This window comes from Phyllosticta citribraziliensis (genome assembly GCF_038025025.1).
Source record: "Phyllosticta citribraziliensis strain CPC 17464 chromosome Unknown J3D65scaffold_2, whole genome shotgun sequence".
NCBI classification, from domain to species: Eukaryota; Fungi; Ascomycota; class Dothideomycetes; order Botryosphaeriales; family Phyllostictaceae; genus Phyllosticta; species Phyllosticta citribraziliensis.
This window is the reverse complement of record NW_027117339.1, coordinates 1610198-1634780: the sequence shown is the minus strand read 5'-3', so window position 1 is coordinate 1634780 and position 24583 is coordinate 1610198. Positions and strand designations below refer to the sequence as shown.

General features: G+C 56.9%; 10 protein-coding genes across 10 annotated transcripts; 7 read left to right on the top strand and 3 right to left on the bottom strand.

Moving 5' to 3' along the window:
* Positions 1 to 153: 153 nt before the first annotated feature.
* J3D65DRAFT_547266 (uncharacterized protein) lies at positions 154 to 1107 on the top strand (the record flags this gene model as incomplete). Its single annotated transcript, XM_066796854.1, has 3 exons — positions 154 to 536; positions 620 to 991; positions 1050 to 1107. The coding sequence occupies 3 exons, from the start codon at positions 154 to 156 to the stop codon at positions 1105 to 1107; spliced, it is 813 nt and encodes a 270-aa protein (XP_066658812.1).
* A 1320-nt stretch (positions 1108 to 2427) lies between these two features.
* On the top strand, positions 2428 to 3835 carry J3D65DRAFT_664882 (14-3-3 domain-containing protein; the record flags this gene model as incomplete). Its single annotated transcript, XM_066802793.1, has 8 exons — positions 2428 to 2439; positions 2582 to 2589; positions 2646 to 2692; positions 2754 to 2773; positions 2832 to 2843; positions 2943 to 3217; positions 3322 to 3409; positions 3470 to 3835. The coding sequence occupies 8 exons, from the start codon at positions 2428 to 2430 to the stop codon at positions 3833 to 3835; spliced, it is 828 nt and encodes a 275-aa protein (XP_066658811.1).
* An 841-nt stretch (positions 3836 to 4676) lies between these two features.
* J3D65DRAFT_218797 (uncharacterized protein) lies at positions 4677 to 5823 on the bottom strand. The gene has a single exon (XM_066794565.1). The coding sequence runs from the start codon at positions 5556 to 5558 to the stop codon at positions 4782 to 4784; it is 777 nt and encodes a 258-aa protein (XP_066658810.1). The 5' UTR covers positions 5559 to 5823; the 3' UTR covers positions 4677 to 4781.
* J3D65DRAFT_218813 (putative microtubule associated protein) lies at positions 5824 to 7826 on the top strand. The gene is made up of 2 exons (XM_066794566.1): positions 5824 to 6187; positions 6244 to 7826. The coding sequence occupies exons 1-2, from the start codon at positions 6088 to 6090 to the stop codon at positions 7608 to 7610; spliced, it is 1467 nt and encodes a 488-aa protein (XP_066658809.1). The 5' UTR covers positions 5824 to 6087; the 3' UTR covers positions 7611 to 7826.
* Positions 7827 to 8651: 825 nt separating this feature from the next.
* Positions 8652 to 9190, bottom strand: J3D65DRAFT_664880 (uncharacterized protein; the record flags this gene model as incomplete). The annotated part of the gene is made up of 2 exons (XM_066802792.1): positions 8652 to 8882; positions 9005 to 9190. 2 exons carry the CDS (start codon positions 9188 to 9190, stop codon positions 8652 to 8654), a joined length of 417 nt encoding a protein of 138 aa, XP_066658808.1.
* Positions 9191 to 9436: 246 nt separating this feature from the next.
* Positions 9437 to 11394, bottom strand: J3D65DRAFT_614054 (uncharacterized protein). The gene is made up of 3 exons (XM_066799170.1): positions 10881 to 11394; positions 9915 to 10827; positions 9437 to 9852 (listed from the first exon to the last, which is right to left on the bottom strand). The coding sequence occupies exons 1-3, from the start codon at positions 11243 to 11245 to the stop codon at positions 9685 to 9687; spliced, it is 1446 nt and encodes a 481-aa protein (XP_066658807.1). The 5' UTR covers positions 11246 to 11394; the 3' UTR covers positions 9437 to 9684.
* Positions 11395 to 11563: 169 nt separating this feature from the next.
* Positions 11564 to 11920, top strand: J3D65DRAFT_664878 (U6 snRNA-associated Sm-like protein LSm6; the record flags this gene model as incomplete). The annotated part of the gene is made up of 3 exons (XM_066802791.1): positions 11564 to 11666; positions 11730 to 11843; positions 11895 to 11920. 3 exons carry the CDS (start codon positions 11564 to 11566, stop codon positions 11918 to 11920), a joined length of 243 nt encoding a protein of 80 aa, XP_066658806.1.
* Positions 11921 to 14597: 2677 nt separating this feature from the next.
* J3D65DRAFT_614051 (uncharacterized protein) lies at positions 14598 to 15615 on the top strand. Its single transcript, XM_066799169.1, has one exon. It carries the CDS (start codon positions 14703 to 14705, stop codon positions 15156 to 15158), a length of 456 nt encoding a protein of 151 aa, XP_066658805.1. The 5' UTR covers positions 14598 to 14702; the 3' UTR covers positions 15159 to 15615.
* A 2998-nt stretch (positions 15616 to 18613) lies between these two features.
* On the top strand, positions 18614 to 21679 carry J3D65DRAFT_664877 (uncharacterized protein; the record flags this gene model as incomplete). The annotated part of the gene is made up of 3 exons (XM_066802790.1): positions 18614 to 18879; positions 18931 to 19393; positions 19448 to 21679. The coding sequence occupies 3 exons, from the start codon at positions 18614 to 18616 to the stop codon at positions 21677 to 21679; spliced, it is 2961 nt and encodes a 986-aa protein (XP_066658804.1).
* A 1962-nt stretch (positions 21680 to 23641) lies between these two features.
* Positions 23642 to 24319, top strand: J3D65DRAFT_600252 (uncharacterized protein; the record flags this gene model as incomplete). Its single annotated transcript, XM_066797957.1, has 1 exon — positions 23642 to 24319. The coding sequence occupies one exon, from the start codon at positions 23642 to 23644 to the stop codon at positions 24317 to 24319; it is 678 nt and encodes a 225-aa protein (XP_066658803.1).
* Positions 24320 to 24583: the final 264 nt, after the last annotated feature.

Here is a 24583-nt window from a genome sequence, read left to right as displayed (position 1 = left end):
TTGCCGCCGCCAAATTGGATAGTCGCGAAACCAAACCATTCGTACCAACCAAATCCACCGACACAATCTCTCTTCATCGTTCGGATTGAACTGCTCCGACCCTTCGACCCCCACCACACACCGCCGTGCTCCGCGCAAACATCGATTGCCGCCATGGCGAGCTCGGCACTCCCTTTGACGAATCTGAGGATCTCGAGGAGCCTCTTCCCAGCACTTTCGCGAAACGCAACGGCGGCGGTAGCACCGGCGGCAGTGTCCTTCCGCGCGCCGGCACTGCTCTCGCAATCCTTCGGCCGCCCCGTCGCAACCACGGCCGCTAGCGTAGCCCGGAATCAAGAGCAGCAACGACGGCGGCCGGCTCAGAGCTCGCGAATTGCACAACTGGAATGTCGGAGAGCGTTCTCGGCGACGCCGAGCCGGCCTCGGGATCACCATTTTGACACGCTCAAGTTTGTGCAGAGGCTCAAGGATGAGGGGTTCACGGAAGACCAGGCCGTGGCTATGATGAAGGTGTTGAGCGACGTCATTGAGGAGAGGTAAGTCACGGCTGTCCATGGTACTTGGCGCTTCGGGACATCAAATGGGCACATTGGCTGACGTCGATTGTTTCTTCCCCCAGCATCCAAAACTTGACGCGCACAATGGTGCTCCGCGAAGACCAAGAGCGAGCAACGTACACGCAAAAGGTCGACTTCGCCAAGCTGCGCTCTGAGCTTCTCACGGCGGATTCGACCGAGACGTCGCTGACGCGGGCATCGCACGAGCGGCTCACAAACGAGATTGCCAAGCTCAACAGCCGGCTCAGGGACGAGATTCAGCGGACGCAGGCCAGCGTGCGGCTAGACTTGAACTTGGAGAAGGGGCGCATCAGGGAAGAGGCCAATGTGCAGGACTTGAAGCTCAAGGAGACGGAGACAAGAATCGAGCAAGAGACGGCGGTGCTGCGGGAGAGGCTGGAAGCGGTCAAGTTCACGACGCTGCAGTGGTTGATGTGAGTGACATTGCGGACGAGCAAAGTCGTCGTTTGGTTGCTAACGTGTCTCGGATAGGGGTGTCTGCACGGGTACGGCAGCGCTGATTCTCGGTGCCTGGAGGCTGCTCATGTAGACGAGGCTGGCGAGTCTGAGACTGAGGTTTGGTTCTCAAAATAGGCGCCCGGCGTCTGCAGGTGGCTGGTACGCAACGTGGAAAGGGCATGGGGAAGGCCTGTCACAGTGCGGCCGGATGCTGCTAAGGGGAGGGGGGCGCGCAGACGGGGAAGTCGTATTAGCTGCCTTGGCTACCGACCCATGCGTCTGATGCAGGCAGTCGCTGCTGCCGCCGCCGCAAGGCATCAAAGTCTCGCTCCTATGCTTGCTCGTGAGCAGCAGAGGGACAGTGTTGCGAGGAGTAGCGCAATGGCCACAGTACAGTGGACCGGAACAGGCATTGTTCTGGAAACCCTTCATGTACTGAAGATCTCCCGCGCACCCAAACTTTGGCAGCAGTGTGGTCCGAGGATTAGGGGAGGGGGGAAATGCACAATTGTCAAGATGGGCACGACACGGTATCACGACAGCAGGTAGATACATGAGATAGGTTGGGAAGTACAGAGGAAAGACAGGCTCACACTTTTGGCAAGACAACCTTATGGTAGACGTGTTTCGTGCCAACTTTTTTTGCGTGAGCTGTGTGGGCGAGAGTGGTTTGGGGCTATATTTGGGAAGGGGGGGCTTCAGGGTTATGGCCGGTACGTCAGCGCGCAACCTCCCCACCGCGACGCAGCGAGGCGCAACGACCAAGGACGTGGCAGGTCGGCAACGCGAGGTGTGTGGTGGCCGGGCAAATAGGGCGACGGGTCAGATAAGGCGTGAAAGAGAGGCGATGAATGGAGCGAGTCGTGGGTCAGTCGGGAGGGCAGGTAATGTACATGATGTAGGCAGAGTGATGGGTCACAGTCACGGTGGTGTTGGCCAGCCAGCCAGCCCGACAGCGCATCTCGACGCGGCGGGACCGGGCGAGTGGTCACTCCGGGCGGGTTTGCAGGTCTGCAGCGAGGCGAGGTTATTGGCCGACAGGATCGGAGGGTGAGAGACGGACGACCTGAGCTGGCGTTAGGGTCGGTCATGTTGGCGACTGAAGTGGGCGGGCGGGCGGGTGAGTGGGTGGGCGCTGGTCGGTGGGCTGGTGGGCTAGCTGGAAGGCCACAGGCACACGGTAGAGGCAGAGGCAGGCGTAGGCGCAGGCGCAGGCGCAGGCAGGCAGTGGGCGTGGGCGTGGGCGTCTTGCGCGGGGCATCGCCGCTTCCTTGGCGACACAGCGAAATCCAAACCATCACCCGTCTTCTCAACACCCACCCAATATCGCAAAACATCTCTCTCCCACTCCTGTCCCAACCCTAGTCCTCCTCCACAACCCGTTCTTTTCCACTCCAACAACTCTTTCCAAATGGCTACTGAGGTACGTCCACCGTCGCCCGGCGACCACGCTCCACCCCCCCCCCTAATCCCCATCCTCTGTCCGCCCAAAGCCCCTCTGACACCCGTCGCCCGCTGTCACGCCTGCACAACGCCCGTTACTGACATGACGTCCCTCGATTTAGCGTGAAAGGTATGCGCCCACACGACGCCTTGTCCGTCCGCCCGCTTCTCTAACCTGCCGTGCAGCAAAACCTTCCTCGCCCGCCTGTGCGAGCAGGCTGAGCGTTACGATGGTACGTCGTTGACGCCCTTGCCCCAGTCTTGTTCGCGACTTCTAACAATGCTGCTCTACAGAGATGGTTGGATACATGAAGGTCAGTCGAGAAAATCGCTTTTGATGTCATCGAACTGAGAGTCTGACGCCATTTACAGGAAGTTGCCAAGGTACGACTCTGCTCGCCCACCACTGCCATCCCGCCGCCGTCGTCGCTGCGCGACTGCGAACTGCAAATAATCCATCCTCTAACACGCCAACGTCTCTAGATGAGCGGTGAGCTCTCGGTGGATGAGCGCAACTTGCTTTCGGTCGCCTACAAGAACGTCGTTGGCACCCGCCGTGCTTCGTGGCGCATAATCTCCTCGATCGAGCAAAAGGAGGAGTCCAAGGGCTCCGACAAGCACGTTGGCACCATCCGCGAGTACCGTCAAAAGATCGAGACGGAGCTCGAGAAGGTCTGCCAGGACGTTCTCGATGTGTTGGATGACGCCCTCATCCCCAAGGCCGAGTCCGGCGAGTCCAAGGTCTTTTACCACAAGATGTACGTCACCACCTGCCGTCAGCCACCTCTTCAGGCCGCACCATTCCAAAGACCCGCCGTGTTTTTCAATCGGAAACATTGATCGATTCTGACTCCAAACACAGGAAGGGTGACTACCACCGCTACCTTGCCGAGTTCGCGTCGGGCGAGAAGCGCAAGGTTGCCGCGACCGCTGCGCATGAGGCTTACAAGGTTTGTGGCGCTTCAGCGTTCTGTGCCGCCAGAAAATTGTTATTGATCACATTGTTCTAGACGGCCACCGACGTCGCCCAGACTGAGCTCACTCCTACGCACCCCATCCGCCTCGGTCTTGCCCTCAACTTCTCCGTCTTCTACTACGAGATCCTCAACTCGCCCGACCGCGCCTGCCACCTCGCCAAGCAGGCCTTTGACGACGCCATCGCCGAGCTCGACTCCCTTTCCGAAGAGTCGTACCGCGACAGCACCCTCATCATGCAGCTTCTCCGCGACAACCTCACCCTCTGGACGTCGTCGGACGGCAACGAGCCCGAGCCCGCCAGCGAGGCGGCCAAGGGCGAGGACAAGCCGACCGAGACCAAGGAGGCTCCGGCCACCACCGAGGCCACCGAGGGAGAGTCAGCTGCGCCTGCCTCCTAAGCGGGGGGAATGGGGTTGGTATCAGCGAAAGTTATGAGGCATCATGTCGGATCTGCCGCGGCCAAAGCCTCCACGGTAAATCATGCGAAGACCACGTCTTTCTTGAAGGATCTGGAGCAATGGGATCGGGGGCAGCAAAGGGTGGCGTATTAGTTGTCTGAGGCTCGAATCATACCGGAAAGTGAAAGAGAAGCTTGATTGTCTGAGTGTGTGTTGGTTCGGGCATCTCGGATCTCTCATATCGGTGTCCTACCTTTTGATTTGCCCTGTCTTGTTTTCTTTTCCTCGAGTCTTTTCCTCTTTTTGACAAATCCCCCGTGCGTGCCCAGTACTGCTTTATGGCTCGTTGAGAGCAGCGTTCTCCTCTGACTACACTAGCGATACTACTTGCTTGCAACATCTTCTCTGCGCCTCGAAACGTCTTGGGTCGCCTCTGGCACCACAAGTTCCTCGCGATGGTGCTGGAAACTCCAATAAAATCGACATGTCCCCTACCCAAGGCGACGCATTACGCACTGCCTGGTCCGTGACGGCGCTTGCTTCCAAAGTATCGCCGCATCTCTCATATTACTTGGGGGCCCGGGTACAAGAAGGCGGCGACGCTCAGGCCAGTACGAGCAAACAGCTGCGTACACACCCCTACACCACCCCCGGCCTTGTCATCTTACTGTTGCTACCACCGAAACCGCCGACCCCCGCTCCCCCTTTTACCTTCCATTCTTTTTCCCAGTCATAGAGTTCCTGTTCCTGTCCGGTCACAAATGACACACTGTCGTCAGTCCCCTTTATTGAGTCTGGGTCTAGGTCAGGTCTCGTGTGGCCCGGCGCCTGCTCCGCGCTTCTCAGGTCTGCGCCGCGTGTGGGAGCAACAGTTAGGTGAACTTGGACCGCGACGGGATGCAAACCGATGTGAAAAGAAATTCTGCTGCGACTGCTGCCTGCCCATCTACAATGGGCACGCGACCAACGCGGCCTCAACGCACTTGGGCGAGCATTTTCTCACTTCCCAAATCAATGAACACACGCAACGAGAAGACTTGTTGAGCGGTTGGTCGCCCGTCCAACAATGCACATGTAACCAGCAGCCGCCCAACTTGCGCACACAACCCAATCCGCAAACTGCCATCCACGCTGGCTGGCTCGCTCGGGATGAGATGCGGGGAAGTGACAGATGAACTCGATGGCGCCATAGTGCATATGTACGGAGTGCTTGGGTTGTTACATACGACGACTGGCGTGGCGCACATGGCGTGGCGTTGTAGATTTGCATGTGCTTCGTCGGGGTTAGCAGTTGGCGTTGGGTCATTGGTTTCTGTTGGCGAGCGAGTGGATCTGTAAGTTCGAGAGATGGGCCTGCTGGAATGGATGCGCGAGATTGACTGGTTGACTGCGTGCCTCTGGCTCGTGAAGTGGAGGGCCGGATGACCTCGTTACCTACAGATGCGGGGAGAAAAGGCGAGAGATAAGACGGGGGTGTAGGCTTCTGGCAGTGCTTTCGGTTGGGGATGAGAGGGAAAATTAGCCGTGTGATTGGGTTGAGGAAATGGTGTTGAAGCGCAGGTCCTTCCATCCGTGTGTTGACCCATGGACTCTGCACATGGCGGTGTTCTCCCACCTGCTTCCTTGCCAGGTCTATGGTTGGATCTCCCGTGCTGCTGAAGCTGACAGCGCCGCCACTTCTTGACAGACTGCCTACAACGCCATGCGCTTTTTTGTATCGCATTCATGGTCCAGAAGAGCAACGGGTGTCGCAGTCCGCTCCCAAAGCCGTCCCAGCACTGCGAGATCCCGCATGTGGGTTGGAGGCATCCAGATCAGGCTGTCATGACTCCAATCAGAACGCCTCTGACATCGCTCTTATCAAAGAAAGCCCTGTGAGACATGAGACTCGGGAGTGGGTGAGAGACATGTGCAACCGTGACGCTTGGCTGCTACTCAACACCATGGGAGTCGAAGTTGTTGGAGATGCGAGGCGATGAGTTCCAGTGACGGGTTTCCTTCGTCCTATTGCCACAAATTGTCGCCTTTAAACTTTCACCTCAGGATTCCATTTTCAGTTGGACTTACGAATCTGTCATCTTTCTTTCCCTCTTCTCCGATCATGCCAACCACTTGCCGGTGTTGGGTGTTGGATCGGTGTTTAGGCGGACAAACACCGACGCTAGTACTGATTCGGGCAGCTGCGTCCAAAATTTTGGATTTGCGACTGCTGCTTGCGCACTTACATCACACGTTCCCGGCGACACACAACAATGGCGGAACCAACCTCTCAAGTGCGGATACAATTCACAACAAGGCAGTCGGAAATCGCCTTGCCCGAGGAAGCCTCCGGCGCTATACTCGTCTCAACCTGTAGGTTTACTTCTGCTCCCTCTAGCCAAACCACTGATGCTGATTGATCTCCCAAGCACTTCGCCGCTATGCCCTGTCGACGCTGGTCAACAACCTCCTCGAGCACGAAAAGCCTGTCCCGTTCGAATTCCTCGTCAACGGCCAGTTCCTGCGCTCTTCCATAGACGAGTTCCTCACCGAGAATGGCATCTCCGCCGAAAACACCCTTACCGTCGAATACGTCCGCGCCCTGATACCGCCGCTCCATGTCGCATCCTATGAGCACGATGACTGGGTCAGCTCAGTCGACGTCCTGTCGGCCACTTCGCCCGCGGCGACGTGGGGTTCAGAGGTTGCGCAAGGAAGCGAGCGCATACTGTCCGGATGCTACGACGGATTGCTAAGAGTGTGGAATACCTCGACCTCCGAAGTGATAGCAACCTCTCCCGGGGCCACGGCTGGTGGACACACCAACTATGTGACTTCTGCCAAGTTCCTCTCTCCCACCAAACTTGTCTCTGCCGCCTCGGATCGTACTGTTCGCGTCTGGACTTATAACGAGGCCGACCCGGAAGACCTCTCCGCTACCTCGACCATAACGCCCTCGCTCGAGCTTTACGGCCACAAGGCCTCCGTCGACGACATTGCCGTCCACGCGCCCTCTGCTCGCATCCTCTCTGCCTCGGCTGACAACACTGTTGGTGTCTGGGGCACTGTTGCCGACTCCGCGCCTGCTGCTCCCGAAAACCTTCTCCCCTCCGCTTCCTCCCATGCCGCAAAGCGCCGCAAGACTGCTGCCAAGGGCGAAAAGATCCCCACCAAATCTGCTCCTCAGCGCGGTCCTTTGAAGCTGCTCGGCGGCCACACCGCGCCCGTTTCGGCCGTCATCTTTGCTCCCAACGACCCGACAGTAGCATACTCCGTATCGTGGGACCACACACTCAAGACATGGGATCTCCCCACCGGCAAGGCAGTGGACACGCGGACAACCGCCCAGCCGCTCTTCTCGCTCACGGGTCTCCCCAAGCTGAACCTGCTCGCGACGGGCACCTCGGCCAGGCACATCACGCTGATCGACCCGCGCGCCGACGCGCGAACCGTATCCGCGCTGACGCTTCGCGGCCACAGCAACCTCGTGTCCACGCTGTCCGCCTGTCCGACGTCAGACTACGGCCTCGTTTCCGGCTCGCACGACGGCACGTGTCGCATCTGGGACATCCGCAACGTGCGGGCGGGCGCGGCCGAGGTTGGCGGCGGCCAGGTCGGCGAGGCCGTGTACCGCATCACGCGCGAGAGCAGCGGCGATGCCGACAGCGAGCGCAGACCCGGCGGCGAGGGCGTCAAGGTGTTTGGCGTCGTGTGGGACAGGGACGTCGGCGTCGTCAGCGCGAGCGAGGACAAGAGGGTGCAGGTCAACAAGGGCGAGGGCGTCGTGAGCGAATGAGTAGAATGCAGTGAGTGGGTATGTAGGTGGATACATTGCTAGGCGTTTGGGTGTTTTGGGGACGGAAAGGGAAAAGCAGTCGGGCTTGGGCATCGTCGGCTTCTGGCCTCGATATATCTGTAGATAGGGCGAGGATGAATGGATACCCGCGCTCCTGTGTCATTTCTTGTTGGAGTTGACACAGCTGAATGCTCCTGATATCCCCTTCTCTTTCTTGGGATATGGAATGTTCCCTCTGCTCACTCGTCCACGGTCCTTGAATGATCATGCTGCAGTGCTTCCTTCTTGTGTTGGGTTTTGATCGCTGCCAACTTGCATTATTCAAATTCTTTGGCTGTGGTCGCAATCTGGTCGAGTGCTCTGGTGGTTGAAAGCACCTCATCCCCTCCTCTCCAAAGACTGTAGGCTTGAACGATGGATGTTCTGCAGTCACAGGCCGTGGCACACAATCAATATGAATCCAAGAGCTGACTTTTGAGGCGTGATTGGGTATATGTTTTGGCTCCTCCGCGAGCCGAAGAAAAGTCAGAGGGAAATACAAAGATCAAAAACGCCTATTCCCCATGCTTTCCTGCGCCTTGAGCTACGCCATGGATGCGTCCGACCCTCAGCTCCTCGTGCACATGCCTTTCTCCTGCGTCTCGTCCTGGTGGGTTTGCCTGTGATGGCTGACGGAATCGATGCTGCTGCTGCTGCTGCTGCTGCGGCGGCGGCGGCGGTTGGTCTGTCAGCTGCTTGTACCGTTGTTCGCGCTACAAGCTGCTGCTGCTCCCGCTTCAACGCAAGTCTGGTTGTGTCCGCCGCAATTCGTGAGGCAAGCCTGACACGATTGCCCAGGCTTCCAGCCTATTCAGAAAGCTTCTCGTGCCGCTTTGTCTTGCCTTGCCTTGCGCTGCCCTATCCCGGCCCTCTCTTTTGTAACCGGTCCTCTTTCTCATACTTTCCCCGCCCACACAGCTCATCCCTGTCCCGTTCGCACATCGAGGTAGGTGGATGGATAGATCGTAGCGCCATTGTTCAAATCATGATCCCCAGCAAAATCTACACCAAGTGGCTCGGCAGCAAGAAATTCGCGATGCCCTCTTTGACGGCGTACTGGTGCTCGCAGTTGGCGCACACGAGGCTGCCCTGCTGGATCGTCGTCTCGACGAGCAGCCCGTGCAGGTCGCGCGCCAGCTGGTTCGGTTCTTGCGCGTCGGCTTCGTCTGCGGTGGGCGAGGAGAAGAGCGCGGCGGGCTCGGGCGCCGTCTCTGGGAGCGTGGGGAGGCCGAGCTGTGTGATGACGGGACTAGTCAGCGATTTTGGCCTGTCGAAATGGGTCGCGAGTGTTGATGGGGGAAGACGAGAGGAAGAAAAGACGTTTGCTGCGTGAGAGCAACCGCCGGCGGACGTACCTCTGCTGCCAGCGTGCGCATAGCCTCCCAGTCCAGCCGTGGCAGAATGTTGCTGATGAAGGGCAGGTTGAGCTCCGTCTCGACGACTTCGAGCTCGGCGTCGCGCGGGTGCAGCGGGAATGCCGCGGCGCTCGTCTTGCACGCTTTGCGCGCGCAGGTGAGGAAGTTGAGCGTGAGGAGCTTCATTTTTTTGCGTCGCGCGTTGGTGGGCTGTTGGCGGCCAATTCGGGAGAAGTGAAGAGGATGTTGAAGTTCTCGTGTCTTCTAGAGGCCGGCTTAGGTCTAGGAGAGTCGATGCAGGGGCTATTGGGGCAGGTGGTTGCTTGCTGGGAAATTTTGTCTGGCCGAAAACGAGTCTGAGGCTCTTGGTCAAGCTTATCCCCCGCATTGCGCTAGTACTATTCCGTCACCATGAACACTACATGTACTTTATTCGCATTCTGCACTTTTCTTGACGATGTTCCAGTTGTATCTTATCGTTTGTCTGTAATTTTTTTGGCGGCTGTCAAAGGCTAACAAGAGACCAACGCCTAGCAAGCCACTCAACTTGGATATCTTTGGAATCAAATTCGAATCTGAACCACGCCCAATATCATACGTGACGCTAGTGTGAAAATGTACCGTTGCATCACTCGGCAGCCAGCCTACAGAGGACGGTTCGGCAATTCAATGAGCTATCATCACTCAAAAAACATGTCAATTGCTTCCTCGTCCTCGAAGTCGTCAAGGTCCGCCATGGTGCCGTCGGGGTCGAGGCGCTCTCCATCAAAGCACAAATATGGGCTCAAATGTGTTGTCAGCTTCATCCTATTCATGGCAGACTTTGCCATTTTTCCAAATTCGGTCGACTATTCGTTGTTAGTACCAGGCAAGCCCTGTCCCGCATTAGTAGCCGCAAAGAAGCACTTACAAGCTTGACAATGAATTTGCAGTCCTCTTGGTCCTTCGTTTTGATCACAACCTTGATTCTCTTCTCTTCAGGCTCGGGCTCCGGTTCAGGTGTTGGATGCCGCTCTGTCATTCGTCTGCTCTCTTCTTTTTCTGCCTCATGGATCTCCTTTGTTGTCGCTATCAAGGCGATTTTGTTGGCATCCTCTTCCGGATCCGAGTGCTTGAGGTATTTATTCACAAGCTGCCCTTCAGAATTCAAAGAGAGACCCAGGCTTTTGAGCGTGTTAACATCATAGAGTTGGATTCCTCGATATGTAAGGAATACTGTTCGCGTCATTTCCTCATCGAACTCCTGAATTCGGCACCACGCTTCGCGAACTTCCTGGAGACGTTGAGAAAGCCGACGCGTGACTAAGAGAGGTTTCGTGTTGGGTATCCTCGGTTGGATGAAGAGTTGCACTGGTGGGTCAGGTTGACTGGGCGATTGTGGCGTGCCTAAGCCCAGAGACGACGCTGACCCTTGACGCTCGAGTCCACTTGCAGCTGGGGGTGTTGCCCGGGCCCTCTGCTCCTCGGCCAGTCTTTTCTTGCGCCTTGATTGGCGTATCATTTCTCGGATTTCGAGGTCAGACTCGTCAATGTCATCGTCCGGATCGACGGGCTTTGCCGGAATGTCCTCTTTTGTCCCGCCCAGGCTAGCATCTTCTGCTGTGTCTGAATCGTCCAAATCGATGACTATCGTGTCCTTGTTGGCACGTTTCCCTTCTCGAACTTGCGCGCTTTCTTGGGCTAGAGCCTCCGGCTTTATAGATTCCGACCGTTTTGTAAATTCTTCATACCGGGACGAGAGCGATGTGGACGAACGCTTTGTTGGAGGTGAAGACGAGAGCGCAGCGGGCTTCTTGTCGTCCGAGGGTGATTCGCTTTTACCACTAGTCCCAGTCAGCATGCAGGTAAGTGTGTTTGTCGACTGTTGGTAACCGACGCCATGTAGCCTTCCGTTGTGACCGAAGCTCGAAAGTCATCGAGGCCAGCGTCCTCAGAATCGCGACTGATCTTTCGACGCTTGTCCTGCCGGCGCTCTTCACACTCCTTGTTCTGATGCTCCTCGTTCTTGCGCTCCTCTAATTCTCGTTGCCGCTTGCGCTCTTCTTCTTTTCGCCTGCGCTCCTCCTCTTCTTTTCGCTTGCGCTCCTCCTCGGCCCGTATGGCAGAGTACGTCTGCTTTGAGCCGTCGAACAACGACGTCGGATCGTCGTCATCCTTTTTCACCTGCCATGAGGGCTTTTTGAAGAACTGTCGCCTCGGTTTTCGCGCGATGCTGTCTGGCGGCGTGTCGCTGTCCGGCATGTCTGCTTTTAGAAACTATCGATAGTGGTGGACCTCAACAATGGAATCGGTGACGGCCGGTACTTGTCGTCTTTTGGCCTCTGAGCGCGGCTATGATATATCCGAGCCTTGGAGACGGCGGTCACAAAATGGGTGTTGTGGATGTCGAGGAAGGGTTGCTAGAGGAAAGGTGATCGGCAGCCGCGCGACGCTTCAGCCGAAGGACGCGCGCAGTCACGAGCGGTCGCGCTCGGGCCAATCCAAACGAACTCCTCCGGAACAACCACCTTCATACCGTCCTCAAAACTCATCCATCTCTCATCTACACGCTTACACAAAATGGAGAACGGTGCAGCAGAGGCCAAGGATCCGTCGGGTTTCCTGAGCGAGATCATCGGCGCTCCCGTTACCGTCAAGTTGAACTCTGGCGTTGTCTACAAGGGTGCGGCATTTGAGTTGGTTTCGAAGGAAACCAGCGCTCTGCAGATTGCTGATTCCTTTCTAGGCGAACTTCAATCCGTCGATGGCTACATGAACATTGCTTTGGAGCAAACAAAGGAGTTTGTGAATGGCAAGCTGCGCAGGAATTATGGGGACGCTTTCGTAAGAGGAAACAACGGTAACCCTTCCTTCCACCACGTGCAGAACACGATGAGCTGATGCTTTGCAGTCATGTACATTTCTGCGGATCACTAGGTGGAAATGGGTAGACTCAAGCGGTGGGCGAAGGCGCCAGTATGAGCCTCCGGAGCCTTGAAGTAATTTGACTTAAAGGCTCGTTGCAACAAGCTACCATCTACGGAACTTCATCATCACAATCACTGCTTTGCCGTTTCATCGAGGCAATTGAAAGGCTCCAAGCTCCTGCTTGTCGTGTTTACAACGACAGCAATTCTCCAGCCAAGCGATGCAGAGCACATGGAAGTTCCACATGCACGAGAGCAGTCCGATTACCCATTTGATACGTCAACATCGACTCGATTATCAAGGACTCGAACGGGAAAAGGCTTTGAGTAAAGAAAATTTCAATGAAGATCCAAGTTTTCCGGCTGCCAAAAGACTCCAGCGATGCACGGTTCGAGCGCAGCCCTTGAGCACTCCCTATATCTGGAATGGGGGTTTTGACCGCTACTGAATTTGTCTCGCCGGAACCCCGTCTTTGAAACCGTCAAACCTCTCTTTTTCGAAGAATCACGAGCACTTGTTTCCCCTCGGAGCGGAGGGCGAACTGAGTCAAGACGGGCTCCCGATCTTGCAGACTGCTGCTAACAACCAGCCTCAGGCTTGAGTATTCGATTTCACATCAAAGTTGCACTTCTTTCGTCTACGAAGGGAGCAAATGCTCCTCGTTTCTTCAACCAGCACCGAGCAGGCGACAAGAGCATTCCATACAGGCAGCCATTGTACCTTTGACAGAATATGATGAGCACTAGGGACCAAGAGCTTGGATAGGACTCTGCCAGGAATCACGACATCGCATTCTACCAGCACGAAATTGAAGTCGCAAGTACCGTAAGGAATATACGACTTTGAACAGACAGACTAAAGCCACTGCAGCCAGCCAGCTTTAGCTATGAGGAAGGGGAAGATGCGTTGCGTGGTGCTCAGAATGTGGACTCGATTACGATGGAACAAAAGGAATCCGCGAAGCAGGTAGTGGTGCTCAGATCCAGAGCGCTCCAGATTCCAGCTACGTCTCCAGGTCGACACTTCCCCGGCCGAACTTGCCGACTCTTGCCTCATCGACTCATTCATCTTTCGACGACGAGGCCACGCCGACTCCTCGCAATGCCCACCCTGTATCCTTTCCGGACACACTCTCGTCTCCCTACCGAATCCTTGTCTATTTGTTCACTGTGCTTAAGATTGCAATAGCGCCCTACTGACCAATCAGGCGGTCCAGTTGCAACCTCGCACATGGCAAAGGCTGGGCGCAAAACTTCGTAGGACGTGGAAACTGTGGCCGAGAAATGCAAAGGCATCAGTTGAGAGACAAAGCAGAGCGGACGTACAGCTTCTGAGTCTTATGTTGCGTACTAAAATGGTATGTACGTGGCGCTGGTCAAAAATATCGTCTCCCCTGGGTCCCGTCCACGACTCACTTGCTTGTCTAGGCCGTCTATTCATGCGCTCTCCTCAGTCGTCTACACACACGACACACGCTAGAAGAATCACCAGGCACCATGTGAACGGTCCCAAGGCACACCCAGGTCTCAGCGGCATGACGCGCACACACGTGGTCCACAGTGGGCGACCAAACGATCAACCACCACACCCATCGCGCCAATGGTTGATTACTCAAGCCGCTAGACAAGATGGCTTCATGACTGTCTGCACATGGCCTGCTCTAATAAAAAGCAGGCGTCTAGCCACATGCATTTTCAAACGCTTCAATTGACTACATGTACCGACCAAGACTCGACCAAGACGGAGCCAGCCAGCCAACCCACGCCGCGACGAGCGGAACCGGAACAAGAAACAATCATCATTGTCATCCGTCGTCGTTGGTCGTTTATCTCGTTCGACCCAACGTTTGAAGCACCCCTTGGAGCCCGCCGGCCGGGCTTGAGGTCAAGTCGCGATGGCCTGACTTTACAGTGCCCGCTTCTGCTCTGGTCAGGGTTGGCTGGCTGGATACTTAGACGGGTCAGCTGGTTTGGTGAGGTTAGGTCAGGTCCAGGACTGTTAGGTACTTTGCTTCAACACGTCTTGATATCCCCCTGGTCAAAACACCATGGTCAATTCGCCATCGCTTTTAGAAAGCCCAAAAACCGACCACCGTTCTCGACCGATCAGCGCATCGCTAATCAGACCATGATACCCAATTTTGAACACAATCAGCAGTTAAAAAGGCATTCGCATTCATGGTGCCTGCCAAGTACTATTCAGCGTCTCACGCAAACCGCCGCCGTCTGCTCCTAGTACGCGGGCAGACAGGCAGGCACTCAGAAACCCAACCGAACCCGACCGGACCTGACCTGGGCAAACAACGCATAATTACCCAGCTCAGCCCGGCTTGTCTTGTCTCGTCTCTTTTGGCCCGGCTCCTGTTTCTGTATCACGGACCAAAGTAGTGCCCGCGGCAAGCGAGGGGAGGGAGGGCTACAAGGCGAAACAAAACCAAAAATCTCAAACAAGAAAGCAGAAACAGCGACGGGAGCGTGCCGGCCGAAGAGACTTGTTCGTTGGTCGGCGGCGGCGGCGGCGGCGAAGGCGTTCTTGTCGTCGTCGTTGCCGGGCTATGTGGCCGGCTGGGAGTAGCTGATCCCGCGCGAACTACAGAGACACGCTTGCTCTACTCATGGCTTATAGGCGGGTAATTATTTCGTTTTCTTGTCGTTCGTTCATTGCTCTCGGCCTTGTCTGCTGATGGTACTTCCTTCAGGCTAGCCGCTAGCTTGCGCGCCCAGTGACGGTACCGTTTCTAGTGGAGTTGGCGGCGGCGGCGGCGGCGGCGACGGCCACGGCGCCCACACACATGCAAACCAATGTTTTTTGTCGTCAAGAGAGTCGAGCAGCACGGAAGCGCCGCCATGCAAGTCGCTTGTGTCGATTCTTCATCAGGCTGCTCGTCTACGTTTTCCCTTTTCGCCTCGCATTTACGAAAATTTGTGCGCAGTTGAGGATAGCCAAGCGGCGGCGGCTCCCAATGGGTATGGCAAGAGCCGCAAGTGGCAGGACGGTGGCTGGGAATACGAGATTTGTGGGTGTCATGCCCGTTTGCGATCATCGAAAGTGTCGACTGCCTGAGAGCCGAGTAGTAGTCCCAACTTCGCATGATGACGCCGCGGCGCCCGCCGCTGCCGACGGAAAACAACCATATTGTCTAGCAAAGAAAGAATTGGCAGAGCTGGAGTTGGGCCGTCGAGGTGGACTTGGCGGCGAAAAAGGCAGTGGATGGATGGAGCCACCTGGATTGGAAACGGTGGATTGAGGACGAAGCGCACGAGGCCCTGGGGGCTTTGTTGATTCACGTTTGTGAGCCTAAAGGCATGACTATTGCGGCGCGTGGACTGCGGGCATGCCGGCAGTGCGCTGGTCGTGGTCGCGCTTCCCGGTCTCAGAAGCGATGCAGCAGAAGCCCAATGTCGACTCCTGTGGGACACAGTCGGAGGAGGGCAATCAAATTAACGCCTTTTTTGCTTCCGACGACGCAGAGTTTCTAGACGTGTTCGTCATGTCCCCGCCAAGCAAGCAAGAGGTTTGAGATTTTTAGTCTTGTGCTGACCACCTAGTGTCTGTAGCAAGCGTGCGCTTACGCTCTTTTGTTTCCCAGGGGACGTGATGCAAGCGCAGGGACCAGCGACCCTGGGGGGTCAAAGTTCTGACGAAGGATCAAGACGCTCCAAAATGACATATTACGCAAAGTCGACGTCGGCGAAGGCGGCGCGCGCGCGCGCCTGTTGGACTTGCAGATGTGGACACGGCCGTTAGGGTAGCTCGGCGATTGGTCCTGGGATTTGAAACTAGGTGTTGCTGGGACAGACGGCCGTGCCGACATCGACGACGACGACGCCGACGACGACGACGCCTCGGCCATGAGCGCGGAACTGGCTGTGTTGACGAATCCTGAAACCCCCCCCCCCCCCCCCCCCCCCCCATGCCAAGTCGGAATCAGCTCTGAGGACTTGCACAGGATTGCGCGTGGGAGGTTTTCCGTGGTCCAGGAGCTCGTGTTGAGACGTCATCGGCAGACACTGCGTCCCGACGAGAAGAGAAAGTTGATGCGGGACTCGTCATGGTTCTGCTGACTGATGGGTCTGGAAGAGGAGGCATCGAGGGAATACACATTACACCAAGGACGCGTAGGGGTTACCATCAGGTGATGGACCAGCCAGCCAGGTCGCGCCAAAAAGAAAAGTTTGAAGGCTCTTCTGAGACAGCATCAGCCTTTGACAATCTACGGCAGCTACTGTGATGAGAGAGCGGGGCGCAAGGCAGGCCATGTATGATGGCACAATGGCATGGCGAGGAGGAGCCGGGTGCAACGGGTGCCCGACAAAGTACTGGCATACTGGACCCTTTCGGGACCAAAGCCACGGCTTGCAAAGTGACACAAGACGACGCTGTACACACACGGGCGCTAGGTTTCGAGTGCGTGTTGTCCTACACGGCGGTCGAAGTCTTTCGGGATGGGCGGGGGACATGGGGAAGCAGGTCGGACCGCTTTGAGGGTCGAGGCTACAGTGCAGGCAGAAGAGCGAGAGAGGGGCGGGTTGCAGACAGTGGGTGGGGCGTGGAAAGATGGAAGGGTGTCACAAGGAGAGCGAGTGATGATTTGATGGCAGGCGCTCTGGGCCCTTTGACGATGTACAGCCAGAGGCCCGGGCCGCATCGTGCATGATCCCCAAGGGCGTGTGGGGTAACAAAGTTGGTCTTGCAAGAGACGTGAGCAGAGAGAGACAGCAGAAGTGCGGTGAGGGTTGGTAGTGGTGAAGCTAGAGCGAAGAGGGGGCCCGGCGCAGAGCCGAAACGAAAACAGCCTACGGCGACAAAGAAAAAGGCATTGTAGCTAGTACAGATGGTGTATTCGACCGGTTCGAGAATGGGGCGGACGGGCGGTCGCTGCTCGCGGCAGGCTGGCCGGGTGAGCGAGGAGGGGGTGTCGCAGGATATTTGTACAGTTGGTTAGGAGGTGTCCAGATGCGATGCGATGCGATGCGACGCGACGCGATGCGCGATGCGCGATGCAGGAGGTGCTTGGGATGGATGGGTGGTGGTGTTGACGGACGGGAGCGAGAATGGGGCTGGAGTGTGGCGTCGGGGGACATCAGATGGAGGGAAGGGAGTGGCGGGTGTGTGCGTGTTGTTGTTATTGTTGGTGCCCACTGACCCAATGCCAATGGCCGTCCATCAAGGCCTAAGGAGCCGTCCGTCCGTCAGGTCTCGCTGCGGGGCGGGGCGGCGGTGCGGTGCGGTGCGGTGCGGTGCGGTGCGATGCGCTGTGGCCGTGAAGTGGGCGTGGGCGTGAAGTGGTCTTGTTTTGGTAGTGAGGTGGTCGTGAGGTGGTCGTGAGGTGGCCGTGGCCGTGGCCGTGGCCGTGAGCGAGTGGGTGCGGTGGGTGCGGTGGGCCCCAGGTGGAACCTAACACGGCTCGGGCACTCAGTCCAAGGCAGGGCAGGGCAGGCACCTACTGTAGTCACCCCTGCCCTTGGCAGCCACCGCACCGCCCTCCGCTAGACGCTAGACGCTGACCAGGTCCTGCACAGGGGGGATCCAACGCTCCCTGTCCATGGCGCTGCTTGCAGACGTCGACCGAAACCCGTCGTCTCTGTCGCCGCTGTCTTCGTCCTGTGGTTCGTCCTTCAACTCTGGATGCGTGCTGCCAACTGCAAGGGACTTGTCACTGTCTCTGTCTGTGGGCAGTCAGTCAGTCAGAGTACGTTAGGTAGGCAGCCAATTCAAGATCGACGCGGCGCTGCACATCGCATGCTGCCCGGCCGCCATCTGACTTCTAAAATAACGACCGGCTGAGGGATCCCTGACGCAGGCCTTTTCATGCTCCTCGTTCCTTAGGCTGCTTACCTTACCTAGCGCTGCCGGCCTCGTATTAGGCGACGTGACGCCGCCAAACTCCTGACCCGGCACTGGCCTGGTCCCAAACCACCACCTCCCGTTGCGACATCCATAGAGCCGCCTTTTCTCGTCTGCTCTCGCTACTCCATCGCTCGTCAAGACTCGTCAAAGTCGTCCTTCGTTTTCACCCTCCCGACGCCCCGCCACATTGCCCCCCAGGGCCCTGTCTCCCGTCTTCCAAAAAAGGTCAGTCGTCTTCAGGGTTGCTTCTTCTCCCTTCCCCGGGCACCCCGGCCCCGTCTAGGAGAACCGCCGCCCGTCTAGGGCCTCCAACGACGTCCGCCCAGCTTCCCACCACCTCCCTCAACCCAATCCTCCTCGACTCCAACGCTTCACCTCGACTCTCCACCAAGCAGCCCTCCACACGCTGCTTCGCCCTCGCTCCCACCTTTCCACCACCTCTTCGAATCGTCCGTCGACGCCTCAGGAACGCCCGAGTCCCTGCTTCGCCCTCATCATACTCGACTCGCCCCTAGCCGCGCCCCCGGGCTCGCTCTGTCGCTTCTTCTACTCTTCATTCTGCGGCTCGAAACAACCAATCCGCTAACCGGCCTGTTTTGCGTACAGTCGTGTCGCGCCACTCTTTTTTGACTCGACCACTCGACCCTTCGACGCCCCCCTCTCCTCCACCCGCCCTGCCAACCCTCACCATTATTCGGTCGCTCCTCAATCATACCCCACAATACTTTCGGGCACCATTGAGCGGTTTCGATGCAAATCTGACCCGGCGACCCACATCCATAGTCCGTTCGGCTTGAGGCTCTCTGCTTCAATTTCGAAAGAGATACACACCACTCGTTCAGAGTCGCAGCCATGCCAAACTTTGTGCCCAAGGCGTTTCAACGCCGCAAATCCGCTGGCAACGCCGTCGAAGATCTCCTCGAAAAGCCGTCGGGTACGTCTTCTTTTAGGGTCATGGCCCGAAACGAGGTGCAGGATTCTGGCAGTGCTTCGTTTACTGTCAGGCGAACTGTCGCTGCGCGCCCCGTGAGTTCTTTTGAGCCGCGGCCAATCGTCTCCCCGGTCCAACACACGCGCCAACCGTCCTATGACGACGGTATCCGAAACATAGGCAACCGGTAAGTCTAGATGCTCGTGTAACGCTCGGACGTGGTCTAAATACTCCCCAGGGGCAGCAATGGCAGCAGTGCTGGCAATTCCTCTCGCTTCTACGATACGGGCTCATCGCAACGCTACAGCTCCAGCTCCACCCTGCCGTCCTCGACCGACATTGAGGAGGAAAATCTCTTCACTAAAAAGGTTCCCACTCCTGGTGATGGGGCCCGTACCTCATCCTTTACCAGTTTCACCCGCCTTCCGTTTGGCAAGAAAAAGTCACACAAGGACTTGAAGTTGGACCAACCCAGATTTGAACCTGACCCGATGCCTGACCCAATGAGCGGCAGAGACCGTGCTTTGACAGCCAGCAGCTCCGCTAGCACGGCGCATCCTCCCAGGCTAGAGGACCTGCCCAAGGCTGACTTTGGCAACGAACTCTCCGACCTGTTTGGATCTTTCGGTAACGACCGGAGGAGTGCACCGTTGGAAGACTCTGCCTTTGCCTTGCCTCCGGCACCGCTCTCTGTGAGATCCGTAAGTTGATCGTGCCAACCTTTGCTGCTCCACGATGACTAACCCGGCGACTAGGGTTCTGACTCGGCGCTGCCGCCTCCGCCCAAGGCTCTCATTCCTGGAGTACCACCTACCCCTTCGTCGCCGGTGCGCGTCGTCAAGAGGCCAGAAATGCCTGGGTCTCCCTACTCATGGCATAGTCAAGACTCCAATGACGCCCTCATGTCTTGCTCTCCTGCAATCCCAACACCCCCGCGGGTAGACACCATTCCGCCAATTCCTGCAAGCGAGCCCCCACCCCCGCCTCAGCCTCGCGCGACTTCCACGAGCCCTGTTCACGAACGCAAGTTTGGTTCCAATGGCCTCGCCAAGCGACCCAAGACCTTCGAGGACGAAGACGCTCGTATGGTGCGAGATTCCTTTAGAAAAAGCCGTGAATCCCGTGAGCTTGAACGAGCCCACGCGGCGCAGACAACGAAACGGAACCAGATCGTTGATGAGCCGCACTCATCCGATGTCTCGACCAAATCTCCATCGTTCTCCTCGGGCGAGTCGAGCATCCACCAGCATCAGGCCCCCTCTCCGCCTTCGCCGGAATTCATGGACGACTCAACTCCTCGTGCCAGAGCTCAGAACGAGGAAGAGCAGCCGCTTTTCGAAAGAACGTCGTGGAACAAGTCGACGACGCCTCCAAACGCAAAGTCGGGCGTTCGGTTCGAAGAAAACAAACCAAAGCCTCGCATGACGCAGGCCGAATTTGCACGACTCAAGCGACAGCACATGCGGGAGCCCCCGAGCGACGAGTCTGAATCGGAACCGGACGAGTACATTGACGATGACCAGGAGGAGGAAGAGCGTAGGAAGATGGAAGAGATGAGGAAGATTCGGCAAGAGCAGCAAGAAAAGATGAATGCCCACCGCGAAATGATGAAAAAGACAACCGGTGGCATGAATCGTCCCCTGAGCGGAGAGCGGCCGGGCCTGAACCGAAGCAGCCTTAGCTCGTCCGAACTTCTTGGCTACCACGCTTCGGCCGCATTCGACAATGTCGAAGATGATTCGGACGACATTCCGCTCGGAATTCTCAAAGAGCACAACTTTCCCAAGCTCGGAAATCGCTTGTCGCATGCCGGTTCTCATTCCAACTTGCGGTCGTCTTCCGCCCAAGGTTTCCGTCCCGGGTCAGCCATGGATGGTGACCACCGGGGCTCCCTCCCTCCCTTTGCCAGGAACCTCCCGGCCGATGTTCCTCAGGAGCCATATTACGGAGCCAACCTCGTTCAGCAACCTGCTCGTGAATCGCTCGGCTTTGGAGCCATTGGACCTGGATCCTCAAATGGCCCCATTCGTGAATCGATGGCCTTTGGCGCCATGGGCCCTGGATCCACATATGGCGGTTCCAACAGCGGCAATGCCCAACCCACCCTTGTCAACATGATTGCCGACGCCGAGAAGGAAAAGGAAGCCCGACGTGGAGGCGCCACCAAAATATACGGCAACCCTCACTTCGGCCAGCGGATCCCCCAGCCGCAGGCGCAAATGTCAGGCATGGTACCACCACCAGCGCAGCCCATGGCCTTTATGCCTCAGCAGCAAATGCTCCCTCAGCAGCAGATGCTTGCTCAGCAACAGATGCTCATGCCTCCCATGGGCATGGGCATTCAGCAGATGCAAATCCAGATGCAGCAGATGCAGCAAATGGCCAACTTGCAGCAGCAGATGCAAAGCATGTTGCAGCAGCAGCAAGCCAGCATGATGCCTCAGCCCATGATGCAACAGCCCATGATGCAGCCCGGAATGATGCCCCAGATGTCCCCTCAAATGCCCCAGTCCAACTTCCTGACTCCTAATCAAGGCCAGCGCACCATGTCGATGCCCGGCAACGGTCCGCGTCCAAACAGCGTTTTCAACCCCTCGGGACGCACGTCTACCATGAACATGAGCTCCATGGGCCAACGCTTCGGGTCCCATCTCGCGGCCAACGCGTATGCTCCATCTCTTGCGCCTTCGGAGCGCAGCAATATAGGCAAGTCTGCACGCTACAGACCCGTGTCCCAGCAGATCCATGACGGTAGTTCCACAGTCATGTCCCAAACCACGGTTCAGCCTGCAACGGTGCAGCAGGCGAGCGTTCAACACTCTTCTCCCGAGCGCCTGACCATTCGGGTGAAGCCGAAACCGGCCAGGGTCCCGACCGAGGATGACGACGAGGGTTGGGGAGCTCCGAAACAGAGGAAGTGGGCTTCTAGAGCCAAGGGCAAGGAGAATCATCAGCTGCCCGAGCTGACCATCTCCGCTGACGAGTGAGCAACTACCAATACCCTGCTAACGAGATGACGCGAACGATTTCCACCCCGTTGAACGACACGCACCCCTCTTCTTTCTACGTTTCGAAAGTCGATGTTTTGGGTCCGCGATTTCAGGCCGTACGTGACCGGCCCCGCGGATTGAAGCGCTTTCAAAATCCGATTTTCCTTCGTTGTTTTCGAGTTGTTTGATACCAGAGCATCAGGTTCATGGTTGCACTTCACTGGTCCTTTCAAATCTGCCCGTCTGGCTCCCCATTGGTTCTCTCCTCAAGTCTTTCTGCATATCTCGGGTGGTTTTTAATCGAGGCATCATGGGAAGGATTGAGAGGTGATTGAACCAAAAATGAGGTGGATGATTGCACTTTTTCTTCCTCCAAGGCACACGTTTATTTCGCGGGAAGGAGTTTGGTCCAGGATGCCATCCAAATTTTTCATTTTCCCCTTCATCTCTCGAACTTGAACCTCGTTTCCTTTTGCAAGTCTTCCGCTGCCCCTCAGACTCCATAATTTGCATATTGTTCGGCCGCCGGGGTTTGCAACGCCAGTGCATCGCCCTGCGGGCCATTAATCGCGGTCTATAGAGCGCGTTTTCCTTGTATTTGGCAGCGGCTTCTCCGTCATGGTCATTTCCTCTCCTTGAGCCCCGTCGTGGCCTGTTCTTCTTCCTTGTCTATAGACATCAAGCAGTTAAAGCGTGCTTACAGAGTCAATTACGGTGGTATTCCCCGCTTCACCCTTCCTTCACATTGTTGCTACACTCATTTGGTTTCCTTGGGAGTACAAAACATGAATCAGGGAGAGTTGTTGGTCAAGGTGAAAGCATAGAGTGCGGGTGATGGATGCAGAATGCGGGGACGATGAAAGACGGGAATTGACTTTCTGCGTCTGTGTTTTCAAGCTTTTTGATTGGCTATGCATCCTGCAAAGCGGGTTTGCATGGAATTAATCCTCTCCTTCTCCCCCATCTTTCCTTGATCCGCAATATCTTTCTGGCCGGCCGGCGGGCAGGTGCGGGGGTAAGAGCTGGTGGGTGGAATTGAGGAAGAGGAGTTGCCGCTGGTTGGTGATTTGTTTTGGAAAGGGGAGATGCAGTCTTGGATACGTGCTTGCATGTAATTGTTGTCGCGTCGGGACGTGGTATTAGTAGTTGGTAGTAGTAAATCGAGGATAACACCTTGAAGGCTTCATTGAATTACCCAAAATCTAATGGGAGAGCAAAGCGCCTCGGACATGACGAATACAGCTGTCCCAAAAGCCGAGTCTTTGTGCGAGCCCGGCGCTGAAATGCACGTCGATCCTTTCAAAGTGCCACGACAGGTGGCTGCATCTTCGCCCGCTCTACTTCTTCTCTTTGGGAACCAGCATCGACATGCACAGCGTCGTCGGTCGCAATTTCCAGACCCAGCGACCTGCCAAAGAAGGCATGCTTCCTCCATGACCACGCGCGGCCCCGGACGGGATGGGCAGACGGGCAGACGGGCAGACGGAGAACGAGCGTCCCCGCGTGCCTCCGGTGCGCAGCTCGCTCGCTGACTTCGCCCCGAGTACCCAAAAAAGCTGCGCCCCCAACACAACGGCTGCGGAACGGCAGCAGCAACGTCCCCGGGCGCGCCTGGAATTTCGCGTCACGATGTTGCCAATATGAATGATGAAGGCCGTCTCACAACATTCTATTCCATGCTGGATGCGTTCGCGCTCGAGCTCGAGCTCGCTCATGTCCGCGTCCGTGTCCGACGGACATGTTGGCAGCAGGCCTCCCCCCTGCGTGCCGGGCACTCACTTGGTATGTACACACGGATACCTACTGTCTAGCTACGACGCGGGCTGACGAGGCAAAGCAAAGCACAGACACAGCGTTGTTAATTTTTCCGCTTCGTTGCTTCTCGTCGTCTGTTCGCTCGCTCACCTGTGATGTGGTCTGATATGGTGGGCGTGCGAATTGTTCCGCGGCGCAGCAGCCATGTGGCTGCCTGCGCGCTTCCTCTCTCTCACTCTCACTCGTCCGTGCCTGGCCTGGCCTGCTCGCTCGCTCCTGTCGCCTGTCCAACGGCGACCCCATGGTGGTGGCCAAATGGTGATGACTGGTCATTTGGTGAAGCGCCCACGCCAGCCCGGCCTGGTCCACTCATCAGCGCTGGTGATGGTCGCTGTCCCCCGCGGAGCAAGCAGACGAGAGCAGGCAAGCAAAGCTGAACAACCTGCACAGCACCCCAAGGATGCGGGTCGCCGTCTTCTTTTTCTTTTCCCTACTCTTTCGCTGCCCTTCCCTCCGGATCCCACGGCTGCCTGCTTGACTGCAAGAGTGGGTGTTCATGCAGGGCGGGATGGGATGGGCTGGGCTGGGCTTAGCACGCAAGCGGGTCTAGCAGCTAGGAGAGTGAGTGATGTGGTCAGACGGACCGTCGCCGGGACAGTTGACGTTGTTGACGTTGGCGGGCTAGGATTTTTTGAGTTTCAGCAGGGGCGCCGAACGACATGTCTGCGCGGGATGGATGCTGACGATGACGACGACGGGGGGAGCGAGATGCGTGGTGGTTTAGCCACAGCTGGTTGGTTGACGTCGTTGCTTGGAGGATTCCTTTGGAAATGCCAGAAAGCTAGCCTTAGCTGGCTGGACAGGATGGATCATGACGGCTGACTGCCGTGTTCCTAGATACGTACTCGTTGTGGTGGAGAGTGCTCAGCCATCAGTCTTCCACTCGTCATGATTCGGCGCATGCAGAGTCCTGGTCGATGTGATCGAGGCGATGGGAAGGAGTACGGTTCTCCAATTTCCCGGAGTACTCCTTGAGAATGTCCGCCATGAAATTGGATTCAAGGCGCAAAAGGCACCTGCCATCAGGATGCGTATATCGAGTGAGGGGCGCTGAGCAAAAGAGACGCGGCGCAATTCAAGGCCTAC